At 31.7% G+C, this 25,752-nt stretch overlaps 1 protein-coding gene across 1 annotated transcript; it reads right to left on the reverse strand.

The window, feature by feature from the left end:
* Positions 1 to 24,803, reverse strand: CHODL (chondrolectin). The gene is made up of 6 exons (XM_074213964.1): positions 24,169 to 24,803; positions 11,846 to 12,155; positions 11,547 to 11,704; positions 4,109 to 4,192; positions 2,497 to 2,599; positions 1 to 701 (listed from the first exon to the last, which is right to left on the reverse strand). Exons 1-6 carry the CDS (start codon positions 24,245 to 24,247, stop codon positions 617 to 619), a joined length of 819 nt encoding a protein of 272 aa, XP_074070065.1. The 5' UTR covers positions 24,248 to 24,803; the 3' UTR covers positions 1 to 616.
* Positions 24,804 to 25,752: the final 949 nt, after the last annotated feature.

A 25,752-nucleotide genomic window follows, 5' to 3' on the forward strand; every position in this document is an offset into this window, starting at 1 on the left:
TTGACCAAAAGAGTGTTTTATCTTAAGTGACTTTTATGAGTATTACACTTGAATTCAAGCACTTCAGTTAAGTGTTTCAGCAGTGAAAATAAAAAAGAAATTCCATTTAAATGTGTTGATGTTGACACATTTGCATGATTAGAATAAGGAACATCTTTTTAAAAAATAAAAAAGCCATAAAAATACATAGTAGAGCAATCTATTTTATCAAATAGCTAAGCAAAGATAAAATATTTTATACAATGTAAATTTCAGTATAATTTACAGTATTTCAACTATACTACAACATAAAAGATAAAAGAAAAATAGCTTTTTTCCTGACATGTACAGGAGTTATTCTTGATTTTACTGTCCACTTTATTATTCAGATGAAGTTCAGGAACTTTTTTTTTGCAAAATAAGCAGGTTTTATTTCTTTATTTAGCATGACATATTTTTTACTGAAATAACAAACATATAAAATTATCTTAATATATGCCTCAAAGTAGAGCATACAAGTTCATTTTGCTGATTGAGATTTCAAAGCCATTCCAAGTTAATGTTCTGATGTCATCGATTATACACATCCATAAAGTTAAAGTATGATTTCTTCCTTGGAAGCCAAATCATTGAGTTGTCATATTTCCATGATATTTTCCTTCTTATTGTTCTTTGAAATCCATAGTGTGGATTGGGTTGGGCTAGTTTTTGTTCTTCCTTTACTGAAAAAAATTAAAATAAAAGTTTTAATACACATGCTTCTTAGCTAAGTCAGATATGAGCTGATCTGCATAGTATTACCTTAGACTCTCACAGACTATTGGTCACTACATTTTTAAATCATTTCTTTTTCCATTTATAAAACAATGCAATACTAATTTATTGTATATATTTTTATATTTTGATATATATCAAAATGATCAATAGAAAATTTGAATAATGGAAAAAATAATGTTTTTCTCTCATTTCAACTATCAATTCAGAATCTCATAGGAATCATCCTAAAAGAATACCAAATATTTTGATTCTGTTATTATTTATTGCATCTCCTTTTCTTCAGATTTTGAAGCTTTCACATAATTAGGAAAAGAAAACTGGAGCTAATCTCAATCCAAAAAATTTAAATGTTATCCTACTGAATGGAAAAATATCCAGGGCAGTTAGTTTCCCTCTAAGTACTATTCTACTTATTTAATTTTTACATCCCTCTTAACTGCTTTAGTTTGTCATTTTGAGTTCAAAGGTCATTTTCCATTTTTAAAGAAGACAAGCAAAAACAAGAATTTGAGATTTTTTTTCTTTAACAAATCTAATTTTAGTTTTAACTCCTTTCCAAAAAACTCATCTGAAATTTCAAATCTCATTTTTCTTTCATAATTTTTTTTTTTTGGAATTACAATTGCAGTTTCATTGGTTCAGAGAAACTTCTTTAACTTCTTGCCATGGTGTATTGGCAACTATTTCACAATTTAGAGCCTTAGACAGTTATGTGTGAGACACTGAGAGGTTATATGATTTACTATATCACATAAGTATGTATCAGAGATGGTGCTTGAACCTGGATTATGTTACTAGAATGCAGACTGTGTCCATTACAACAATTGTTTCTATAATATATCAATTTATATTTTAGTGAAATTTTCTATTTATGTTCCCATACAGCTAATTCTTCTTCATTGTTATTTTTCTCTTCTACTTTTATTGATCCTTTAAAATTAATGAAAATTCCTATTTTGAAAACATAATAAAAATAACATTAATGAATATAATTTCCTATTTTAATCTATACTGTTGTAATCTAAGACTCTCAGATCAAATATTTTGAACATAATCAATTAATATTTTCTAAATTAATACCTGCTATTAAATCAAAATATTTCAATCAGAATATTTCTCCCAAATATATAGTAGCAATAATATATAATTAAGAAATAACATATTTATTAACTATATCTATATGTAAAGTCATTATCTATGATACAAAAACAATAAAATGTATATGTTTAATGATCCTTTAAAAAAGTTAATCATTTCTTGGTTAAAGAAATCAAAATAATTATGACCTCAAAAAGGAAAGAAAAAAATTATCTTTTATTTATATTCATTCTGAGTATTATCTCATATCAGTGATATGTTCAATGTGTGTATTTGTATTCAACCTAATTACATTATGCCCCCATTAGTTTTCTCATGAGATTACCATACCTGTGGATGATTTTTAGTTTGAGTAACAGAGTCATGACCTGGATTTCAGTCTCTCACAGTTCCCATTATCTGATCCCCAACTGGGGTCAGATACTAGTATATTACTTAATATTTTAAAATTTTGCCAGCTTTTACCAATTCAAGTTCATAGCATGAGTTTAAAAAGTGAATATGTAGGTATGAAAATCTGCCCACATATAGCTCATGTCCTATAAAGTTAAGAAATTAAATTCATTTTCTATGAAAAATTAAATAAATTCATTCATGAAAACATAATTATAAAATTCTAATACTTCATATATTAGTATTTACCTTTTATGTAGCATCTGAAAACAGCAGGTCCCAAAAGCAACTAGTATCAATAACAGCAAAGGTATTGTTGGTATAACAACATAAATTAAGTTGGGAATTATACCTATAAAAAAATTTAGACTATGTTATATGACATTTTCCCCATTCCCCATTTTTATACATTTAATATGACAGAATATAATTCTTCCTCCAGTTTTTGGAACAAATATAACTAGAGATTATCTATATTCATCTATCTACACACACACATATGTATATATATATATATATATATATATATATAATATGCTCATGAGCATATTTTATTCAGATGACAACAAACTGAAATTAAATCACAAGATTTAATATGCTTCTTCAATATTTGGAAGTCTGATATTCAGAATGAGATTAGTTTTTATAGAATATTAGCATTTTCTTTCCTTTTTTATTTTGATTAATTAAAGAGGAAAATGAATTATTTTTATAGCATGATAAAATATAAATGCTGATAGAGTCTGGGGAGCAAAGAATCAATCATAATTCAATTCTAAAGTTAATTAGTTTATTCTCTATTTCTGTCTCATCACTCATAGAGACTTTCTAGCTTCCTAAGAAGATAGTCAATTCATTGCTGTGATGCCTATAATTGCATCATAATTCTTCAGCACAAAAAGAGGAAAAATGTTTTTCCAATTTACTGTGTTTTTATCTATTCTTTAGATCACAATGTTTTAGAGTATTGTAAAATCAGTCTTTTGCAAAACCAAAATTTCATTTCTCTCTAGAAAGTAAATGTCTGGTACATTCAGGATCATCAGTATAATCATTCTAGATAAATCAAGTCCAAATAAATTCTATTACCACTATAACTGTTCAAAATTCTATTTAGTTATGTAGAACAATGATTTTATCTTCTAGAGAAGAAATAAGCAGAGATAATAGCAAATCTAATTGGAATAAATCAACAAGAGAATCCTTTCAAATTAAAGTATAAAGATGGAGTAGTTTGGTTAGTTTCCATTACTTTTCTCCATGATATAAAGAGTATTCCACAAGTCTCTAACTAAGAGAGTTCATTAAATCTTCCAACTAATCATTTTAAATGGTTTTCTTTTGCATTCATCTTCTCGATCCACGGAAAAGGGGACATTCTTCTTACTTTATAGATGTTTTTAAAATGACTTTTCTATTAAGGGCAAGACTAACAAAAAGTTCTGAATTTATCTAGACAAGCTGAATCATTCCTCTGGTATCACATCAAGTAGCAATCCATAAAAAGCAATTCTTTATTAACATTGTTTTAATGGAGAGCCCATATCACTTTGTTGACAGACTCTAATCTGTATCAAGTATATACATACATATATATATATATATATATATATATATATATGTATGTATATATATATATATATACATATATATAAACTCAGTGTGAGAGATGTTTACATTCAGTGGCAATATAGTTTTAATTTATTTCTCAGTCCTGGAATCCTAGGATCATTTGTTCTGACTATGTGAAGTATCATAAAGCTGCTAATTAAATTACTTATTTAGCATTTTGGGACAAAATGTACTGGAAAGCATGATTTCTGTTCTTGTTACAACAATTAAATAATTGTAAACTAAGTACCTGTTTCAGTAACAACTATGTGATAGGGATCTTCTGGTTTGCTTGTATCAAAGGGCTTTTCCACTGCGATGGTTGGAAAACTCTCTGTAAATGATCACAAATATTTTATACAATAATATAGGTATATCCAATGCTAAATATGAAAGATATACGGTTGGATAATGAAAAGCACTTTCTCTAAGGATTATTATGAAGATAAGATGAGATAATGTGTTTGGCAAACTTTATGATCAAATTCAATTTAGAGATATTTTAATTGTAATTTTATAACATTTAATACCTAAACAAATATTTTACCATCTATTCATGAATTATCCATTTTGCAGCACTACAAATCTATAACTACATCCTGCTTCTTGATAATTACTGATAATTATAGTTAGCTAGAAGAATGCTAACAGCCCTTGAGTTAGAGTCAAGAAGGTAGAAGTATGAGTTTTCCAGATGATTTTAAAAATCATTTTGTATGCTCAAAGGGCAATAAAACTGTTCATACCTATATGTCTGTATCCCAAAGAGATCACAAAAAGGGTTTAAAAACCTCTACATAAACAAAGATATTTATTGCAGCTCTTTTTGTAGGGGTAAAGAATTGGAAACTGAGGGACTGTCCATCAATTGGGAAAGGTTTAAACAAGCTACAGTACATTAATTTTATGTAGTACTATTTATTGTTCTGTAAGAAATTATGAGATATGGGACTTCCAAATAGCCTGGAAAGACTTGCCTGAACTAATATTTAGTGAAGTGAGCAGAACCAGAAAACATTATACACACTAACAGCAACAGTCGGTAATGATCAACTATGATATACTTGTCCATTTCAGCAGCATGATAAATAAAGACAATTCTAAAACACTTGAAATTGTCTTAGGTATTATGTTTTCTTTTCTCTAATTTTTTCTGTTTCTATTTTATTCTTTTTCATAACACGATTTATATGGTTCTGTGGTTGGTATGGTTATACATGTATAGCATATAATAGATTGTTTTCTGTCAGGAGGAGGGGAGAGAGAAATAAGGTAGGGATAAAAAGGTAAAACAAAACCTTGCCAAAAAAAGATTGTTGAAAACTATTATTTTATGTAAATGGAAAAATAAATTTAAAATGTTATTCTTGAAAAAAAATCATTTTTATTATTTGTAATTCTATTAGGCAAGGTAATCAGAAATTTATTTCATTTGTTTTGTAGCAGTAATCAGTGTTCCAAACCACAAAGGTCTGGAGCATATTTCTTCACTGTATCCTTGAAATATATTTTGGCAGTTCCTTAATTTTTTTAATCTTTTAAAAACTATCATTTTTCTAATACTTTATTTTATAATGATGAAACAGTATTAAACAATTTTTTACTTTCCTTTTTATTTATGATTAATTTATTTTGTAAACTTTTTAAAGTTATAAGTTAAAAACACTGTATTTGGATACTCCTTCCTATATCTACCTCAAAGCATTTTAAAATTTAATTTATAATGATATAAATCATTACTCTTACAGTAATTAATCTTTCCTTTGTAGTTCTGAAGCACTTGTAGTTAAATGACATTTAATTTATCTATTGCTCTATACTTGTATTTATATTTTTACATGGAATGTCTTGTTTCCCAATTAAATCATGTTTTTAAGATACAGACTATTTTTGACATCCTTTTATCTCTTACTGTACCAAGCAAAGTTCTATTTATGAATTGATATTTAAAAACACATAAAATGAATAAATAAAATACATTATTAAATTTATCACTCAATTCCCAAGTACCTAATGCTATTTAAAATAATTATTCCTAGGTTATAATAATCTACCCATTGCTTAGGTAAATAATTGGCAAAGCCCTACTCCAATGCAACATTGTGACATGGAAGTGATCTTTGTTTCTCAAAGGGTATGCAAGTTCTGACAGATTTTACCATGCTTTAAAGTCTTTAGATATGATTCTGGCAATAAAATATCTATCAATTTTCTGAAGTACAGAGAAATGCTAAGGTCAGAGAAACTTATCACTGCTCATGTGTGAATTCTTTGGACATAGTAACCCATAAAACAAAAAAAAATAAAATAAAATGTCCTTCAAACATACAGAAGCTCTTTCATTTCTGCAATAATAATTACAACATGGAAGAAAAGTAATCAGAAGGTAATGAGATTCAGGCAATTTTTAGACTACTTCGAACATTACTTTGGCTGTTAATACTCTAAATAAGTTACTTGTCTAGTCACCAATAAATGTATATATTGTTCAAGAAAATGAATCAAATTGTTTTTGACATTCTTAATGTAAATTAAAACAAAAATCTGAAATGATATTTAAATGGAAAGATGACTCACTGGTTCTCCTTAGAAAGGAAAGGAAAGGAGATGGTCCAATTTATTTATAAAGACCATTTCATTTCATTTCATGGAAGATTTGGTCATCTGATGTTACACTATTCATCATAAATATCTTGAAAAAGAACACCAAAAAAATAATTGCAGTTTTTGTACTAACTTCAGTTGCAGATGATAGAGAGAGATGAATTCTTCATAGGTTGAGATATATGGTAAAAGTAAGCATAGAGGAATGGGGAGGGGAGAGGTTTGGAAAATATGGTTCTGGAGCAAGTAAAGCAAACCAAAGATGTGAAACAATTTCTCTAAACTCTTCAATCTTTTCAAAAAAGTATTATATGGGGGCAACAAGGTGGCACAGTGGATGGAACACTAATACTGAAGTCAAGAGGATTTTAGTTCAAATGCAACCACAGATACCTATTAGCTGTGTGAGTCTAGGTATATCTCTGTAACCCTGATTGCCTCCCAAAAAAAAGCATTAAAAAAAGTAGTTACAGCTAAGTTCACAGAAAATTAAATCCTTGACAAGGTAAAGTCTTTATAAATTAACACTGAAGAAATCTAGTATTTATAACAGTTATCCAAGTCCCTCTCTTACTACTCCTTTGGCAACTGTAGCACAAATAAAAGCAAACCTATAGACTTGTATGAGGCTTGTCATAGCCTCCATAGCACATTTAAAGAGCTTTAAGTTTGTAAATATATATATTATCTCATCCTGTCTTCAAAATAATCCTTAGAAGTAGCTGTTTTTATTATCTCAGTTTCACAAATGAAGAAATTGAGGCAGTCAAGTAACTCTAGTTCAAACATCTAATAAATGATTGGAGTAAGATCTGAACTTACGAAAAGAAGCAGACACTGAGTCTAACCAACCACATAAAGCAAAAGAAGAAGCAAAGAGGGAATTAGGTAGTCTTAAAACATATGATTTCTAACAGGAGTCCACTGCTATGTTCTGCACAAACAACCTTTCCTTCTCCATGTCTCACAAATAATTGTAGGCACTAATTCTTCTCAATCATATGATGGAAAGTAGAGTGGAGAGAAGAATCAAATCATGTGGGGGATTACCCTGAAGGAAATGGGATTGAGATCCATTTTGGGTCAATACTATCCTTCATAATTTATTCAGGGTAGGAACCTAAGCCAGGAAAACATGTAACTTCAATGACTAAGTGGTCAGAAAATAAAGTAAGAAGAAAATTTCTTCAAAAGAATAATTGCAAACTATTAACTACATATGACTGATTATTCCATATTTCTAATCATGAGACATGCAAATCAAAATCATCTTTAGGATTCACCTCATACTCAGTAAGTTGCTAAAAAATAAAATAAGATGGCAATAGTTTATGTTGGGGAAGTTGTCAAAAGACAAGTACACTGATACTATGCTGGAGGGCTATGAGTCAATTGGTCCAAAAAGTCTGAAAATTAATTTGAAACTGTGGCAACTAGTTAATAAGTCTCTATTAAGCACTTACATATGTTAAGTGCTGAGGATACAAAGTCCTTGATGCAAGAAGTTCACATTTTAATGGGAGGACGTGAGGAGATGAGGGTGTTACCTAGGTTGAAAATATGAGTGATGGGGAAGGTGGTCTTAAATTTGACAGAAAAAAATCAGAAAAATTTTTTTCTGAAAGAAAAAATAAGGTATTCAGTTTTGGACATGTTGAGTTTCATATGTCTATGAGACATTCAGTTGGAGATGCCTAGAAAATAAAGAACTGGAATTTAGAAGAGAAGTTAAACATGGATAAGTATATCTGAGATTTATCTACAAAGGAATAGTAATTGAATTCATAGGAGTAGATAAGATCACCAAATAAAATAATATAGAAAGAGAAGAGACAGGGGCTAAGGACAGAGTCTGAGAAGACCTACCAAAGGAGATTAAGAAGGAGTAATCAGATATGCAGAGGAGAACCAGGAGAAAATCATATCATGAAAACATATAGAAAAAAGAGTATCAAGGATAAGAAGGTGATCCTTGGTGTCAAAATCCAGAAAGATCAAGTAGGATGAGGGCTGAAAAAAGGCCATTAGATTTGATAATTAAGAGGGCACTGATAAATTTAAAGAGAACATTTTTCAGATAAAGTCTGGTCAGAAGCCACACTACAAAAGATTAGAAGTAAGAAGAACTCTTGGTGAGACAGAAGAAAGTAATAAGCAGAAAAGGAAGAAGTTCAAAGGTAACAGGGAAAAGAAACAAATAAAAAACTTAAATGACAAATATTTCAAGAGAAAAATACTACTAAATACTGAGGTCAAAGAGATAAATCAACAGAGAGAATCCTAAAACTATAAACAAGCATTAGAACTAAATCCACAAAGAAATTATGAAGCTCATTTAACAGCTCTACAAATCAAAAAAGGTGAATCAATGACAAATGAAGTAAAATATCTATGAACTACCAAAAATGCATGGAATAATACAAATTTACAGAATCATTCAAAACAGAAATTAAATGCATAATAGAAGAAATTAGGAATGAGTATAGTTCAGAATTTAAAGTTTTCATTTCAAAATTTCAAAAATAAATTCAATTACTTGACTAGGAAAAATTTAATATATGGATAGAGAGGTTTTATTAAGAGTCAAAAGAAAGAATTTATGACTATACAAAGATAAAGAGCTTTAAGAGATATAATATGTATGCATCAAAATAAAAGGATTTGTACAAAAAAAAAAAACAATGCTACCAAGATAAACCAGGGTGAGGGAAGAATTTACTGCAAATTTATCTAACCAAGACCTCAGTTCTCAAAAATATGGAGAACTGAGTCAAATTTATAATAATAATATGAATCATTCCCCAAATGAAAGAGATGACTAGGTAGTTTTTAGAAGAGAAAATCAAAGCTATGCATTTGTTGTTTAGTAGTCTTTCAGTCATATCTGATTCTTTGTGACTCCCATTTGGAGTTTTCTTGGCAAAGATACTCAAGTAATTTGCCATTTCTGACTCCAGCTCATTTTACAGATGAGGAAACTGAGGCATGCAGGGCTAAGTCATACAGCTAGCAATTGACTGGGATGGATTTGAACTAAGGTCTACCTGACTCCTGGTCTGACACTCTACCTGGTACTCTACCCTAAAAAGCTATCTATAGTAATATGAAAAATGCTGTAAATAATGAATGATTAAAGAAATGAAAATTAAAAATAATTCTAAGATAATACCTCACACCTATCAGAAAGACTAATATGACAGAAAAGGAAAATGATAAATGTTGATGGGAATATAGGAAAATAGGAATAATGTATTATTGGTAGGGTTGTTAACTGAATTACCCATTCTGGAGAGCAAATACCAAGTGAAATGAGCAAAATTAAGAGAACATAATACATAGTGACAGCAATGCTGTAAAATGATCTAGCTGTGAATGACATAGCTATTTTGAGCAATACAATGGTCCAAAACTTTTCTGAAGGACTTATGATGAAAAATTCTACCTACCTGCAAAGAAAGAAATGTCTGAATACAAATTTAAATATACTTTTTTAAAATTTTTCTTTATTATTTTTGGATTTGGGGGGTCTGTGTTTTCTTTTGCAACATGGATAATATGGAAGACTATTTACTTTTCTTCTCAAGGAGTGGGGAAAGATGGGAGGGAGAGAATTCAAAATTCATAATTTTTTTTAAAAAATGAATGCTAGGGGCAGCTAGGTGGCGCAGAGGATAGAACACTGGCCCTGGAGTCAGGAGTACCTGAGTTCAAATCTGCACTCAGACACTTAATAATTACCTACTTGTGTGGTCTTGGGCAAGCCACTTAACTCCATTTGCCTTCCCCCCCCAAAAAAAATGAATGCCAAATAGTTTTATTTAAATGTAATTGATCTAAAGAATAATTAAATGGGGGAAAAAAAGAAAGAAAGCTAAAGGGGAGGGGAATAAAATAAGGAAATAAAAGAGAGATTTAGAATAAAAAATTACTGAAGTAGAAGAAAGAATACCAGAGTAGTAGAATAAAAATAAAAGGAAATGATATTAAAAAGAACATATATAGCATGTTTCTTCTTCCCTTCAAATCATGAGTACTTGCTTTTCTTGGGTTTACTGCACACAGAAGAAATTTTCTTCTGATATTGATTATCTTCTTTGATAAACTTATTCATATTTTAATCAAGATTTTAAAAATCATGATTTCTGCTTTATAGTATGATTGTATAGTACTATCCTATTTTTAATTTTTTCTTGACCTTTTGTTTTATGCCATTTTCAAATAGAGATAATTTTCACCTCATTTTTACCTATTTATATTCTCTCAAAATTTTATTTCTATTGGTAGCATTTCTAGAATTATACCAAATAATAGCAGCAACAATGGACATCTATGTTTCACTCAACATTACTGGAAACATTTCTAGTGTATTTCTATTATAAAATCACATTTGTTCATTCTCTTTCCAGTCTTGTTCCTAATTTCCTCTGAACTTCAAAACTATTCCTCCTGTTATCTCATCTTGGAACTTCTATTAATGCATAGGGGAGTATATTCTTCTTGGAACAGCACCCCTTCCCTGTGGCCATTCACCATGGAATATCCTTTCTGCAGGCCTACCTCCCTTTTCTCACTGATGACTTACTTCTGGATCTTCCATTTTGTAGAGTGGTCAAGGTTGGTTTTTTACTTAGTTCCATTTTGCTGGACTATCTTCCTCAATTAAATTGTAAGTTCCTTGAAGACAGAGACTAGCATTCTTTTTGTTTTTTTATTTGTATCCCCAGAACTTAGAATAATGCCAGGCTTATATTAAATACTTAATAAATGCTCATTTTCTTCCTTCAGTCCTCTTGGTTTAGATAATGCTTATCATATTAAGGAAAAGTTCATTTGTTCCTAGAGGGGGAATTTTGACATGAATGAGAATTGTTATTTTCTAAGAATTTTTAGTCTTCCTGATGTTGCACAATTACTAAATGCTTTGTCATTAATCCGACAGGGTTATAGTAAATAATACAGTACACTCATTGGAAGGTAGAAAAGTTTGCTTCTGTGATCTGATAAACTATAAACAACTGCAAAGTATTTCTATAGAATAGTCAATAATGTAATGTTTATGAAAACCATGATAAAATGTTTCTCACCTGGTTCATACTTGCAGATAAAATTGTGCTTCATATTGCATCTGTCATCATTCCACTGGTAAAGGTAGGGACCCCCAAGTCCAGGATTGGCAGTTGGCTGATGATACATCACAACACAAGCTTCACTTCCACAAGAAGGTTCATCAGTATACCAGTTTCTAAAAGTATAAACCAATACAAGTATTTTAAAGCAATATTACTCACAAAATTATAACTGTTCCACCTTTATATGTAATCTGCTTTCCCCTTAAAGACTAAGCACTAAAATGATAACCCATGCCTTCAGCATCCACACCTACCGATACTGGGAACTGCTTCCATCAGACCACTTGTAGAGGTTTGGACAAGCACCTGATGTCTGTCCCTCTCCATTTCTCCAAAGGCCAATCCAGAAATCACCGTCAGAAATGCCCGTGTCTGGTTTAGTGAGATTTTGTAACATACTTTCTATTAACTTCTGTTCTGTTTCACTTTCAAGACTGAGAAGAGCTCCACCATCACTTTCACATGCTTGGCGTGCCTCTTGGAATCCCACTCGACTTGACAAGTCCTGGAAGTAGGCTATTTTGTAACAGGGATGTTTGTAGTCTGTAAAACATATCTTCTGACCTGAAAGACATGCAGGCAGGGGGAATAATGATATAAGAACAATTGTATAGACAAAATATGTTAAAAACCAGAAAATATCACTGAACTAAATATAACTATACAAAATTTAATCTTTTTTTTAAAAAGATCTATTTCTGTTTATATTTAATTGTTTTTCCTCCAAAAGTTCTATTTGGTGCAATTCAACATGTGCATTTAAAAACTGCATCATTTAATGACATGATACAGCTCATTCAATTACTATTATCAGATCAGAGAAAGTAGTTAAACAATCTAATGGAAAGAAATATGTATTAAAATCTGGGAGCTATCAGAGAATAAAGAATTGGAATAGAAGACAGAAGAGAGAGTTATGGACTAGTCAAGTCAGTATAGAAAATATGTCATCAACATTTACAGAAAATCTATAGACTCTGCGTCTATACGAAACATATTGAATAAGCTTCATTTTCTTATAGATGACTACTTCATTTTTCCTTGAACAACAATTGTGATCAGTTATATACTCCAAAACAGAAATTCTAAAGTTGAACTTGAAGAACTCAGGTTCAAGTGTTTTTCATGGAAAATCTTTATTTTTGATGGGGAAAAGAAAGAAGCAGAGATACTTGTCTTGGATGATTGCTAAGTAAGAAAGAATAGTGCCTATGAAATCTAAAATGTATTTCCAAAATATCTAAATATATTCATTGGTACAAGCTGGAAGGATGCCATCTTTTTTTTAATTGAGGGTAATTGCTAAAAATTAATGACTTTCAATATTAAAATCACAATTCTGGTTTCTAATTTCAATATGCAATGTTCTTTCTCTTTGAATATGATTTCATAAGCAGAAGTATTTTGTTCCAAATTCACAAATTATTGATTAAAAACTAGAAGGGAAATATGTCAGAACCTGTTGAGATTACATGAGAATTTAATAGAACATAAACATCTACCAAATAAGGGAATGAGTAATATTTATTAAAATATAAGTGTAACTCCTTCTTGAGCAATGCCCCCTCAGACAGCCCTGTGGTTGAAAGGATGCTGAGTATGATATCATGCATCTCTTTAAGGGACTTATTTGAATTGATTGCAGAAACCCATGAATGAAGGAACTCCAACAAAGTGGCTGAGAAGGAGAGAATTTGACTGCAGGATGAGGTCCTGTAAGATGCTGACATAAATAGGAGCTGGCCCCATCACATTTCCCCACACAATTCAAGAGGCTGATAAGAGAGGACCTCCCCTGAGTCAGATTGTTCTTTTTTTGTTTAAGTTGATATCTTACCTCACTCTGAGATGAAGAGCTCACTTCCTTTTAAATAAATTACATTTATATATAAATATATATATGAGTATATACACACACACACACACACACACACACACATATATATATATATATATATATAATATATACACACACGTGTGTGTGTATTGTAATTCTGAATCCAATTTATTCTGTCTCATTGAATTGCAATATTTTCTAGAAATACTTGGCCTGGAGTACACAGGAGGCCCCAGACATGTCAAGAATGAAGCTTGAACAGACATAATTTGTTTTTATACTCCAAGCTGGGCTTCCTCTTAGGACCTTGGGAGTCAAGACAGGTACTGGTCAATTTGAACCAGGCTGAAAAACTATTTGTGTATCTGGGACCCTAGTAAATAAGCAGAACATCATATCTTCATAGTCTAGCAGTTCCCAAGGTTTAGAAGAATGTTACTTTTGTCATTCAATTTGCTTATGTTCCCCTCCCTTTCTTTCATCTTTCTAGTTCCCTTCTGGAGAAGATTAATCCTTTCCCTACCCCTATGGCTCCTTCCTCCTCCCATGCCATTCCCATTTGAGAGTACATTTCATAAATAGGCAAGCTTCTGCTTATTGTGAACTCCTTGAACTACATAGATGTTCCACATTCGTGTTCATTTCTCTTATAATAAATACAGTTTCAATACATGTCTCCTAAGTCATGATTTCTGGCTAACAATAGATATCTACTTTGTAGAATTTATTCAATTTCTGTTTACTATTTTTTCAATAAACAATCATACTCAATATTCACTATTTTTAACATTTATGTTAATGTTATTTGGGACACATTATATTTTCAACCATGTCTGACCCTTTGTGACCCCATTTTGGGGTTTTCTTGGCAAAGATACTGGCATGGTTTGCCATTTCCTTCTCCAGTTTGTTTATGAGATGAAACTGAGGCAAAAAAGGGTTAAACGAGTTGCCCAGGATCACAGTAAGTGTATTTAAACTCATGAAGATGAATCTTTCTGGTTTGAAGCCCAGTGCTCTGTTTCAGTGCTCCCTTCCTTCCCTATCTCCTTTTCTTTTTTTGACTTGGAGCTTTGACTTTCAATTTATAAAGTATTTGGAAAGAAGTCACGCTTCCTCATATAGGCTATGAGACTCCTATTAGTTTTTCCTGCTTCAAGGTGGCTAGATGGCACAGTAGATAGAGCACCAGCCCAGAAGTCAGGAGGACTTGAGTTCAAATTTGACCTCAGGCATGTAATAATTACCTAGGTGTGTGACCTTGGGCAAGTCACTTAACCCTATTGCCTTGCCAAAAAAAAAAAGTTGTCTAGTTTTTCCTGCTTCCAAGAGCTAAAATAATCATAGTATCAAAAAATAAACATAGCAGTTTGGACATAGATCTATAAAAGGATATTATTTGCCTGGATCTAAGATGAGAAAGCAGACATTTTTACATGGGAGTCTTATTTCTAAATTCAAAGCTTTTATTAAAAAAAAAGAATAAGGGCATGAAAATATTGACCACTAAGTTATTTTGACAAAAATCAGGCTCTAGTCAAGCCAAAAGGTATTTATAAAGTACTACTAAGAGCCAGGCTCTGTGCTAAGTTCTGGGAATACAAAGAAAAAAATTTTTTTAAAGTCTAGTTCCTGTTCTCAATGAGTTTATAGCCCAAGGGGGAAGATCATTTGCACATATATCTAAAATAAAAAGTTAGGATAAATTGTAGTTCTCAGGAAAATAGCACAAAGACCAAGGATAACTAGAAGCTTTTTGCATACGAAACTTTGCTTGAGACTTGAAGCAAGCCAGAGAATCCGGGAGGCAGTGATAAGGAAGGAAGAATTCCAAGTATGGAGAACATGGAAATTCCCTGAAGTGGAAAGTGAATTGTTTTGTCAAAGGAATAGCAAATCATGGAGTCCACAGAAGAAAGTAAGGTATAAGAAGACTAAACAGGTAGAAAGGGGCCTAATTATGAATGATTATGAATGCCAAACAGGCATTATGTTATAAAATTTGATTCTGGAGGTAATGGGGAACCATTGGAAAAGATTGAATAGGGGAAATGAAATGATCAGACAGACCTCTGATAGAGGAAGATTAAATTGATAATGAATAGAGAATTACCTGGAGTGGGAAGAGACTTTAGACAGAGATCAATCAGGCAAGGGAAAAAAAGAGAAAAGGGGGAAAAATAGGCATGTATAAAGTGCCTAATATATATACTAAAGATTTGACAGGTATTATCCCATTTGATCTAATATAGCTATTGCACTGAGCTGGGCAATATTAGAAGAAAGATGGCACATACAAGAATGATTAGATATGGGGAGGCAAGAGAGAGAAAAAAGTCAAGAATGACATCTAAGTTTTTGAGATCTTGTGAGTATAATGGTATCCTGGAAAGAAATGGGGAAGATAAGAAGAAAGGAAGTTTTTTTGGAGGGAAATTACTTGTTTCGTTCATGTTTAGTTTTAAATGTCTATAATTTTGAGATGTTCAATAAGCAATTGGAGAGGTAAGACTGGAAGTCAGGACAGAAAGTAAAACTAGACAAATAGATCTGATAATCATTTTCACAGAGATAATTAAATCCAGAGGATAGGAAAAGAGAAGATGGACCAAGACAGAGTCTTGTTTATCCATTGTTAGCAGCCATGCTTCAAATGAAGACCCAAAAAAGGAAACTGAGGTATATCAGACAAGCAGGAGAAAAGTCATTAAATGTATTTTGATTTTTGTCAAAAAAATAATTCATATATGTGTATATATTTATGTACAGAAATGTATTTATTTATGTATGCAATTAATGTACATCTACAAAGGAAATCAAAGCCATTTTTATAGTATGTAGCTTGGAAGGATTAACTTTTCTCTTGTCAAGAATATGTCTCTAAGAACAAGAAATTTTCCTTGTGTTTTAAATTTAGACTAATTTAAGAGGTAACAAGGAAAGTTCTCATTTTTAAAATAAACTATGCCAGTATGGGATATTATGTTTTCTGTTACTGGGATGAGAAAGTGTACTATTCACTCAAATATTAATTACTTGGCATACATATGTATATGTATTTATCTATATATATATACATTGTATATATAGGTAAATGTATACATGTGCATATAGATAGGTATGATATATATATATATATATACATATATATCAACCTAAAACAAAATTTAAAATACAACTCATGCAGCAACATTATTGAATTAGAAAATTCAAATATGAATTTTAACAAATATTCATGTTCAGATTTTTACTGAGGAGAATGTTCTCATATTTCCAAACAGAAAACAGTTACTGCTTAATGGTTTTCTAAGAAAGGAAGAAGAGTCCTTCATTAACCTTAGTTCATTATCCTAGAGAACTGTCATCCCTCTCAAATTAATTTTATTAAATAACTGAAAATTAAATACAAAAAAGGCAAAATTGTCTGGAAAATAAAGGAAAGAGATTTTGAGAACAGATGTACTAGCCTGAAATTATGTTGAATACAAATCTCAAGCTCTTCTTATTACTGAGAATTAGAGTCCTGTAGAACAAATTATAAAAATTATTATGATGTTTCAAATTCTGGGACAGTCTGTATTTGTGATCTGCCTTATCAAATAAGGTTAACAAAAACTTTGAAAAGGCCAGTCAACAGAAGAGGAATGCAAAAGCAACATGTAACATAGTTTATGCTTTCAAAGAGACTCCTACATTCATATCAAAGAGAATATTTATTAATATTTTTCTTTCTTTTACTTTTTTCTTTCTTTTTTTTTTGCTGCCCTCTCCCATCTCTCTCTATTATAACTCATATCTGGAATGTTTGTCCACATTTCATACTGTTGAAATTCTCTTCCTTCAAGGCCCAACTCAGATGCCACTGACTTGATGAAACTTCCCTTATGTAATCAGCTCAAATTTCCCAAAGCACAATATCCAGACATCTTTGTATTTATTGCATCAATCAATTATCAGCAAGCATTAAGCACCGACTATGAGCCAAACACTGTTCCACAATGTCCTTTTTCAGTGTTATTTTTATATATGTCATATACTAGTTAAATTTTAAGATTCTGGGGTGGCTAGGTGGCTAAGTGGATAGAGCACCGGCCCTGGAGTCAGGAGTACCTGAGTTCAAGTGCGGTCTCAGACACTTAATAATGACCTATCTGTGTGGCCTTGGGCAAGCCACTTTGCCTTGCAAAAACTAAAAATAAATAAATAAATAAATAAATTTTAAGATTCTTTAGAGCAAAGAAAACAAAGCTTAAAAATTTTTTAAATTTTGAAAAACTTTAAAGATCTCTTTAGCACCTTCACCTATCACAGTAACCTACACACAAAGGACATTTAATGAATATCCATTTAATTTATTATTGATTTTAATATATTATTAACATAATTAAATACAATTATATTATTAATTACATATTATTAAATCGAGAACAATTATATTATTAATTACATATAATTAAAGTGAGAAATGATTCTAGAAGACTAGACAGAATTTTAATAGCCAAAAAAGGACCATTTCATTTTGGAAAAAGACTACAAACAAACAAAAAGACTATATTTAGAAAGAGTTTGAACAGAAAAAGCATGTTTGGGAGAAGATACAATAATCTTGAAAATCAGAAGGAGATGAATTTGGATAAGAGGAGCTAGGTTATAGTTGGCTTTGAATGTCAAAGAAAAAAAAGATTTTTCATTATTTTCAAAATCAAAGTGTAGTTATTCAAGTTTCTGAACAAGGAAGTAAAATGATAAAAATGTGGTGTGAGATCATTTTGTTGTTAGTGTATAGGATAAACTAGACTGGAGAAAAATTAGTAATATAGATGCCAATTAAGAGGATTATAATGATAATTTTGAGTAAAATGGGAAGAGTGGAAAGGAATGGTAGTATGAGATGAGAGGTTTTCAAAGGAAAAATGCCTAAGATTTGATAGAGGAAATGGAAGGGAGAAAATATGGACAAAGATAAATTATTTAAAAGTTCTAGCCTTGAACAGACTTATTTGTTTGACAAAAGTAGGGAACTGGAAAGGAGAGAGAAGAAGATTCTCTAAAGAGAAGGCATATGATACAGATGATGCAAAATAATATCATAAAACCTATTTTGGACCTTGGTGGGTACGGATGAAAGAGAGTGAATTATAACTGTCTTTAGTTAATTAAAAAACTGTCATATGGAAGAGGGATGTTTTTTTCTGCTTGGTTCTGGAAGATAAAACTAAGATAAATAATGAATATTGAAGACAGATCCAAGTCCAATGTAGCTAAACTAGGAAAACTCTTATGTGGTTGCCTTGGGAGATAAGCAGTTAAAGTGAAGCATAGTTGATCACTTGAGAACAGGAATTGCTTTTACCTTTCTTTGCATCCCCAACACTTATCAACCAAGGAAACTTTAGGTGATTCTTTAGGTGAGAATAACATCAAGAGAGATCAAAGTAATAAAAGTCAAGAAGGGTATAAAGAACCAGAAATGACCAGTTTTCAATATTAACAGCTACAGAAAAGTCTGGTAGAATTCAGATTGTGAAAAAACCTTAGTAGCTATTCTGATTATATATCTATCCATACAAAGTGATAAAGGACCCTACAATATGTACTGGGTTGGAAGGGAAGTTAGAACAATAGAGGGATGTGGTAAGAGCAAAGAGCAAAATTTTGATATTTATTTTTAAATTTTTGATATTTATATTTATTTTTTAAAAAGAATATATGTGATATTAGAACCAAAATTGGTTGAACTGAAGATGAAGCTACATGGTTTCAGGGAGTTCAGAATCCATAGCTCCTTCTAGCTGTGGGGTTGCATGTCTTATTTTACAAAGGAGATAACTGAGACTTGGAGAAATTAATCTATGGCACAAAATTGGATTTGAACCCATATCTCCTGATTATCAGTTAAATTATTTCCCCTTTAATGACACTAAGTCTTGAATACCAGAATTTTAAATGAAGGAAATATCTAAATCAGTTTTCTACAAGAACATAGTTATTTTGATTTTGTATAGATTTTTAAAACTCTGTAAAATTTACAATTTTACAATGTCTTATAATTTACATAGAATTTAAAAATTTAAAACTTTAAAAAATAATCAAGTTATATCAGTAATTCTGAAATGAGTATATAAAAGGAGCAAAAAAAAATCTAAAAAGCAAACCATACAATGGCAGGGGGGAAAGTATTGAAGAAAAAATGGCTATGATTAATGTGTAGTCTGTTAAATGACTATAAGTCATTAATAAAATTTGGACCTTTCTTGCCAGGGACTCACTTAAAGAAATTGCATCTCTTGAAACTGCACTGTCATCACTTTTTGCTCTTGATGATGTCATGGAATTACATTACAGACTAACACAGTCAGCAGTTCTGCTTTTCAAGTCTTAGACCTAGGGTTAGCAGACATGGTTTTGTAACATCCTGGGGTATCCTCAATTACACTATCTGTTATCCTAAATTTTTAATGCCAAAATGAATTTCAATTCACTTTATTTTTTAAAAATATACAAAATAAAATGTTTTTGGCAGAAAGGAGGGTTTTATATAGACACTTCAGTTCTTTAAAAACAGATATATATATATATATACATTTAAAACATAAAAAGGGAAAAACTTGAATTTTGATTCTCACTGAATTCATATTTTTGTGATATAAAAACCTTATAGTCTATATATTTAGTGAATAGTTTCATACTATAGTGGTTATATAGTTAATGCATATGTATCTATATCAGTATGTCTGATTATAAATTTATTGAAGGTTTATGTGATTCCCTAGCTCTATACAGTCCCTATCTCAGCAACACAAGTAATAAAAAACTTTTTGGCAATAAGAATATTTCTCTATTTTTCTTTCCTATTTACACATTAAAATCAGTCATAACTGATTTTCTTTATATTATTCAAATCTGTGATTTCATTGTGTGAGGAGATCTCAGAGCAAAAATCTTTCTAATTAATTATTTATAGTCTTCAAAAATTTAAAGGATTTCTAGGACACAAAAAGGTTAAGTAATTTGTCTATGGTCACACAGTTACTATGTACCAAAGTAACTTTTGACTTCCTGACTCCAGGGCCAATTTGCTTTTCACTATATCAGACAATCCATAGCAACTTGAATACGTGCAATATCATCTGAACTATAAATTACTATCAAATGTTAAATATTGATATATTAATATAATATAATATATATCAATATAAAATATTGATATATTAATAAATACTAGATTTCAAATATTAAATTCTATTGAACTTAAAATAATGCAAATGTCAAATTATTAAATCAGAGTAGGAGAATATTTTCAATTAAAATAATAAAAATTACTAGAAAATAATTTATAATATAAAGTTTAATTATACTTTTAAAGTAACAAATTTTTGTAATGTAGTAAATAAATAAAACATACTGCAATTAATTCAATTTGCTGTGTGATTCATTTTAGTAATTAAAAAAGAAATATCACAAAACATTTCACTTTTTTAGTGCCTTAATTTTGGATTTTCCCTATTAGCAATCATCAGTTTCCAATCTTAAAATAAGTTTCCAATCTTATATCATGTTTCATATGTGCCCCAAATACTGACTGCAAGTGAAAAAATAATATATCTCCACAAAATCTGTTATAGGTAATGAAGTAATAAATGACACCCTTAAGGTCGACTATTTCTCCAATCCAAACAGAATATCTTATCCACATAACCAGTGAATTAAATACTGCTTCCCCTACCCCTCACTTTCCCATTCAGGTAGGACTGCTTGAATTCATAAATGCTATTTTGGCAAAAGATGCTATCTATATTTTGACAAAAAGTAACATCTCAAAATGAATAGAAGAGATACATGATTATTATCACAAATGGTTATGCTGCAATTTGAATAGTTTATGACCAAAGACCATTAAGTTGTATAGGAGAAATGAATTACATAGTCATTATTTTGACATTAAGTAAACATCATCATTTATGCTAAATCAAATATCTCTCCTGCTCAATTAATTAGCTTTTCAGATATCACCCATAAGATGCCTACAAATATTCCACAAGAAAATAATGGAAAAGATCTTTAGTAATAATTTTAATATGTCATGTAAAGTAAAACAATTCAATATTGCCTTAGAATATCTTATTTTTATTTTAATCATTTTTTCCTTTGAAATTCTAAAGCACATACAGTACACACAAAAGAAAAACTGCTAAAAGGGTAGCATGAAAATCAATGAAGCAATTCCAATTTTTTTTAATCTATCTTCCAGTTCAATGAAATAATTGGATTTTGTTGTTGTTTTTAACTGGACCTGTGAATTCACTATGAAGACCAACCAGTAAATAACTACCTCTATCAATGAATATCAGTAACTTTATGTCTTTGGGAGTTGCCTGGATGACTGAGAGACATGAAATGATTCCTCCAGTCAAAGTCAGAGGCTAGATTTGAACACATTTTTTTTGCACTGAGGGCACTTCACTAAGGTGCCAAATGTTTAAATCTTCATATACTTAGAAAGGACTAAATTTCAAGTGTTCCCAATTAGAAAAGCATATTTAGGATACTTTCTAAATTACAGCATCAAGGAACATCCTTGTGTAGAATACATTCATTTTATAAATAGCACTGTATGGTTTCTTCTCCAAAAATTTAGGTAAGGGCATACACACAAAATTAAATTAATCATCTTTAAAAGTGTTTTTCAATGTAATATTAGAAAAAGACTGAAAAGTTGGATACAATTGATCAATTAGGTTTTTAAGAAGTATATCCTGAAGATTCAGCAAATTTTAATAACTATTATTAGAAGCAATGTAGTTAATACCCTGTTTGTCCTTTATAAAGGCCTATATTTAGAGCTGATTAAACCGTTAGTTTCTTGTGGCATTTTCTATTCCTCTAAAATTATAACTGAGCCCATAAAGACACTCAAGTTCTGCCCCAGTTGGGGAATACCTGTATCCTACCTGGAAATTTTCTGCCCCCTTAATATGTACATTTTTGTGTCTCCTACATAAAAGAATAAATTATCTTAATAAGCATTTGCTAAATTGATTTGAGTCATGTCCCTCACAATTATTCTATATAATACTGCTGTATAAGAACCAGCTTACAATTTTTATTTATTAAGGAGTTTTTCCTTTTAAGATTCATTAGAGAGGAACTCATATATGTCTTCTAAGGCTTACTAGTCAAAAAAGACAATTTCACCCTTACAACACATTCATCTACTCAAATACCCAAAGTTAGTTCAGTGACTTAAATAAGATTCACAAAAGACTTTAGCAAACTATAAACCACCCAAATAAAAGAAAATCGATCCAGTTTCTAAAGACCTTCCCACAGAGATTTTCTATCATTCTTCAGTCATCTTATGCACTATAAATCAATTTTCTCTTTCTTACAGAAAAAAGGGGGGGAGGGGAGGACAGAAGAAAGGAAAGGGAAAGGAAATATAAGTGTCTCAATCCATCACAACATTATTTTTAAAAGAAAGTCTAAGATCTAGATATTTACACAAATAATATTTCAAGAACTATTTTACTAGTGAGATGGCTATGTGCACTAATGAAGATTTAAAATTCCCCTATGTTTTGCTTAAGGTATGTAGAAATTTCTGAGACTATCAGAATACTTAAAGGAACATAATTTATTTTTATTTCAGAAACAAGAATAACAGCATCTCAAAAACCCTCATTTTACATCATATGTTATGTGAGGGTTTTTTTCCCCCTCCATACTCTGTGCAAAGGCCCGGAATCAGCTATATCATTATTGTTGGTTGCCTTCTTATCGAGGTTCTGACAGCAGTGGGGGGCGGGGGGGGGGTGTTGGGGGAAAAGAAGGTAGATCTAAAGCAGAGTTCTCAGAATTACACCGGATTTAAACTGGAAATGGAAGAGCCAGGTAGAAAGGGAGAGGAAGAGACAAAGGGTATAAGAGCTTTGAGAAATCTGATTCATTCTCCTGATGGACTCAAAGGAATTCCTGGGCACACCTTGAAAAGTCAGAGACCTGAGCATGCAGGAGAGTCGTGGAGATTCATTTGTGAAAAGACAGTCCTCTTCTTTGTTTGCTTTTCACAAATGAAATATGCCGCCTTTGTGACCACACAACACAAGGGAAAGCCTAATCAATTTTTTTTTCAACATCTAGGCTGAAGAATCAAAGATCATCAGGTGTTATGTTTTCCCGTGAAATTTCCATTCTCTGTGTTTCTGATTCCTCCTTCCCCTTAAAAGCCCTTTCCTTGAAATGAATGTCCATCTTCACAATCTTTCCAGTATTTTTTTTCAGGTCAATCTGACAAAGTGGAATGGTCTAGAAACGTACTAGTCCATGAAGATGTTAGGCCAATTACGATCTTTGCAAACTTAGACAAGTCACTTCATTTCCCTGAAATTTGTTTTCCCGAGGAGTGAATGATATAGTAAGTCTAGTCGATCTCTAGATTTATATGCAATGTTTGAACTCTGTGTAATTTTGTGTGTGTGTGTATGTGTTTGTGAGATGGAGAAGGGGACGCTAATAGGCGCAAACTGTTCAGCCCTTGTCACTCAAAGCTCCACTTCCAATCCACAGGTATAAATTTTATCTCTGAGTAAACCCCAAAAAACTGCCGAGGGCAACAAAGTATCCAAGCAAGGACTCCTGGGTTCTCTCTCACTCTCCCAGAAACACATCAGGCAACAAAAAGTTTAAACTACTGCGACTCTCCTGCCAACCATTCCCCTTCCTTGGTTTCTCCTTACTCACCGCTGACGACCCTCCGGGAGAAACCGCCCTGGCCCCAGAGCAGCATTGCACCCAGAAGAATACTGATCATCCCTTTCATGGTGTCTGGGGAGGCTGGACGGTCCAGGGACAATCCGAGGGACACACCCACATGCGCTGCGCACCCCCAAGAAGGAAGCCAGGTGCAGACGGCCGCCTCAGGTACCAGTCTCTTGGGAGCGAGAGATTCCACGATCCCTCCGGCCCTTTTTCCTGCTTCCAGTCTGAGCTTCGAGCTTTCTGTCCCCCCTTTCCCTGCCAAGTTGTCTTCCTTTACTCAAGTCACAGCTGCTTTCGCAAACCCCAGAATCCTTGTGCAGCCTTTCACATTTCTTAGACAAAGAACCGTAACTCCCTCTTCAGTTACTCATCTACCCACCTTTTCTCAGCAAATGTGTGTGAGGGGTGAGAGGTGGGGGAGCGGTTAAGTGGAGACAGCTCTCTGGAATAGACAAGTTCAAGGCTCTAGTTTCTGTTCCTAAAGAGAGGATTAAGCCAAGGCTTCAGCCTTGGATCTCTGTCTGTCGCCCCAACCTCCGGGTCTTTGTGTGGGAGAGGGTGGGGGAGCGTTTCTATCTGGGAGGTCAGCTGTTGCTTCTGCTCACTGGACGTGTCTCCTTTTACATCCATTCCCTGCGCTATTGATTTTTTTTTTGGCCCCTCCTCTAACCGGGAAACCTCTTCCAAAACCATAGAATCAGCAACCCCACTGCACCCCTTTCCCTCCTCCTTTTCTTTAGCCAAGAGGTCTTCTATATTTATTTGTATAAAATGTGACAGTTTGGCTACAAGATTTGGAGAAAAAAGTTGGATCAATTTGCATTTTCTAGAGATTAATGTTCACTGATATTAAAAGGTGGAAACTTTTTTTTCCTACATAGATTTGGGGGTACTCAACTCAATTAAACCAACCTCTTCTGAAGTAGGGTAAGAGGAAACATGCTTGATGAAAAATATAGTGTCAAGGGTTGGGGTTTTTTTTTTTGCCTTTCTGCAAACAGATGACTTTCAAATAATTTGTTGTACTGAATTGCTGCAGAAGCAAATTGCTGGGAATATTTGTATTACAAATCTTTCCCGGATGATTTCAGCCTCTCACTTTATATTACTTCTCCATGGCTTTAACCTCAAAAACACTCTCTAAGACGACTCAAGATAAAATATTCCATTTAGGTATAGGCACATTACAATGGCCATTTATTTCCATGGATTCCTCAATTTGTGAACTTCAGCTTAAATTACAAGTAAAATACTATAGAAACAACAGTCTTTGTAATAACATCCTTTTCAAAAGGAATTTGTGGTTACCTGAAAAAGTCAGAAGGAACTCATTGTCTACTATTCAGCACTTTCGTTCATTGTCAATCTTGAGAATATTGTTTTTATATAATACTTCAATTGATCACTTATCATTGTATTGGTTTGTTCCAATACAAATTGTTATTCCAAAAGCTTTCCATCATGAGACAGTTTAACTTAATCAATCAATGTATACATACATAATTTCTATTATGTTTCTACTATGATCCAAGAGAAAAATGGAAATTTCTGCTCTCAAGAAGCTTC

This window comes from Macrotis lagotis, chromosome 1 (assembly GCF_037893015.1).
Source record: "Macrotis lagotis isolate mMagLag1 chromosome 1, bilby.v1.9.chrom.fasta, whole genome shotgun sequence".
NCBI classification, from domain to species: Eukaryota; Metazoa; Chordata; class Mammalia; order Peramelemorphia; family Peramelidae; genus Macrotis; species Macrotis lagotis.

What these genes read in the sequence shown, in the direction of transcription:
- CHODL (XM_074213964.1), bottom strand. Translation starts at nt 24,247, where the DNA reads ATGAAAGGGATGATCAGTATTCTTCTGGGTGCAATGCTGCTCTGGGGC. An exon ending in CTCCCGGAGGGTCGTCAGCG is followed by an intron (nt 12,156 to 24,168) that starts GTGAGTAAGGAG and finishes CATGTCTTTCAG; the next exon opens with GTCAGAAGATATGTTTTACA. An exon ending in GGAAGCAGTTCCCAGTATCG is followed by an intron (nt 11,705 to 11,845) that starts GTAGGTGTGGAT and finishes TTATACTTTTAG; the next exon opens with AAACTGGTATACTGATGAAC.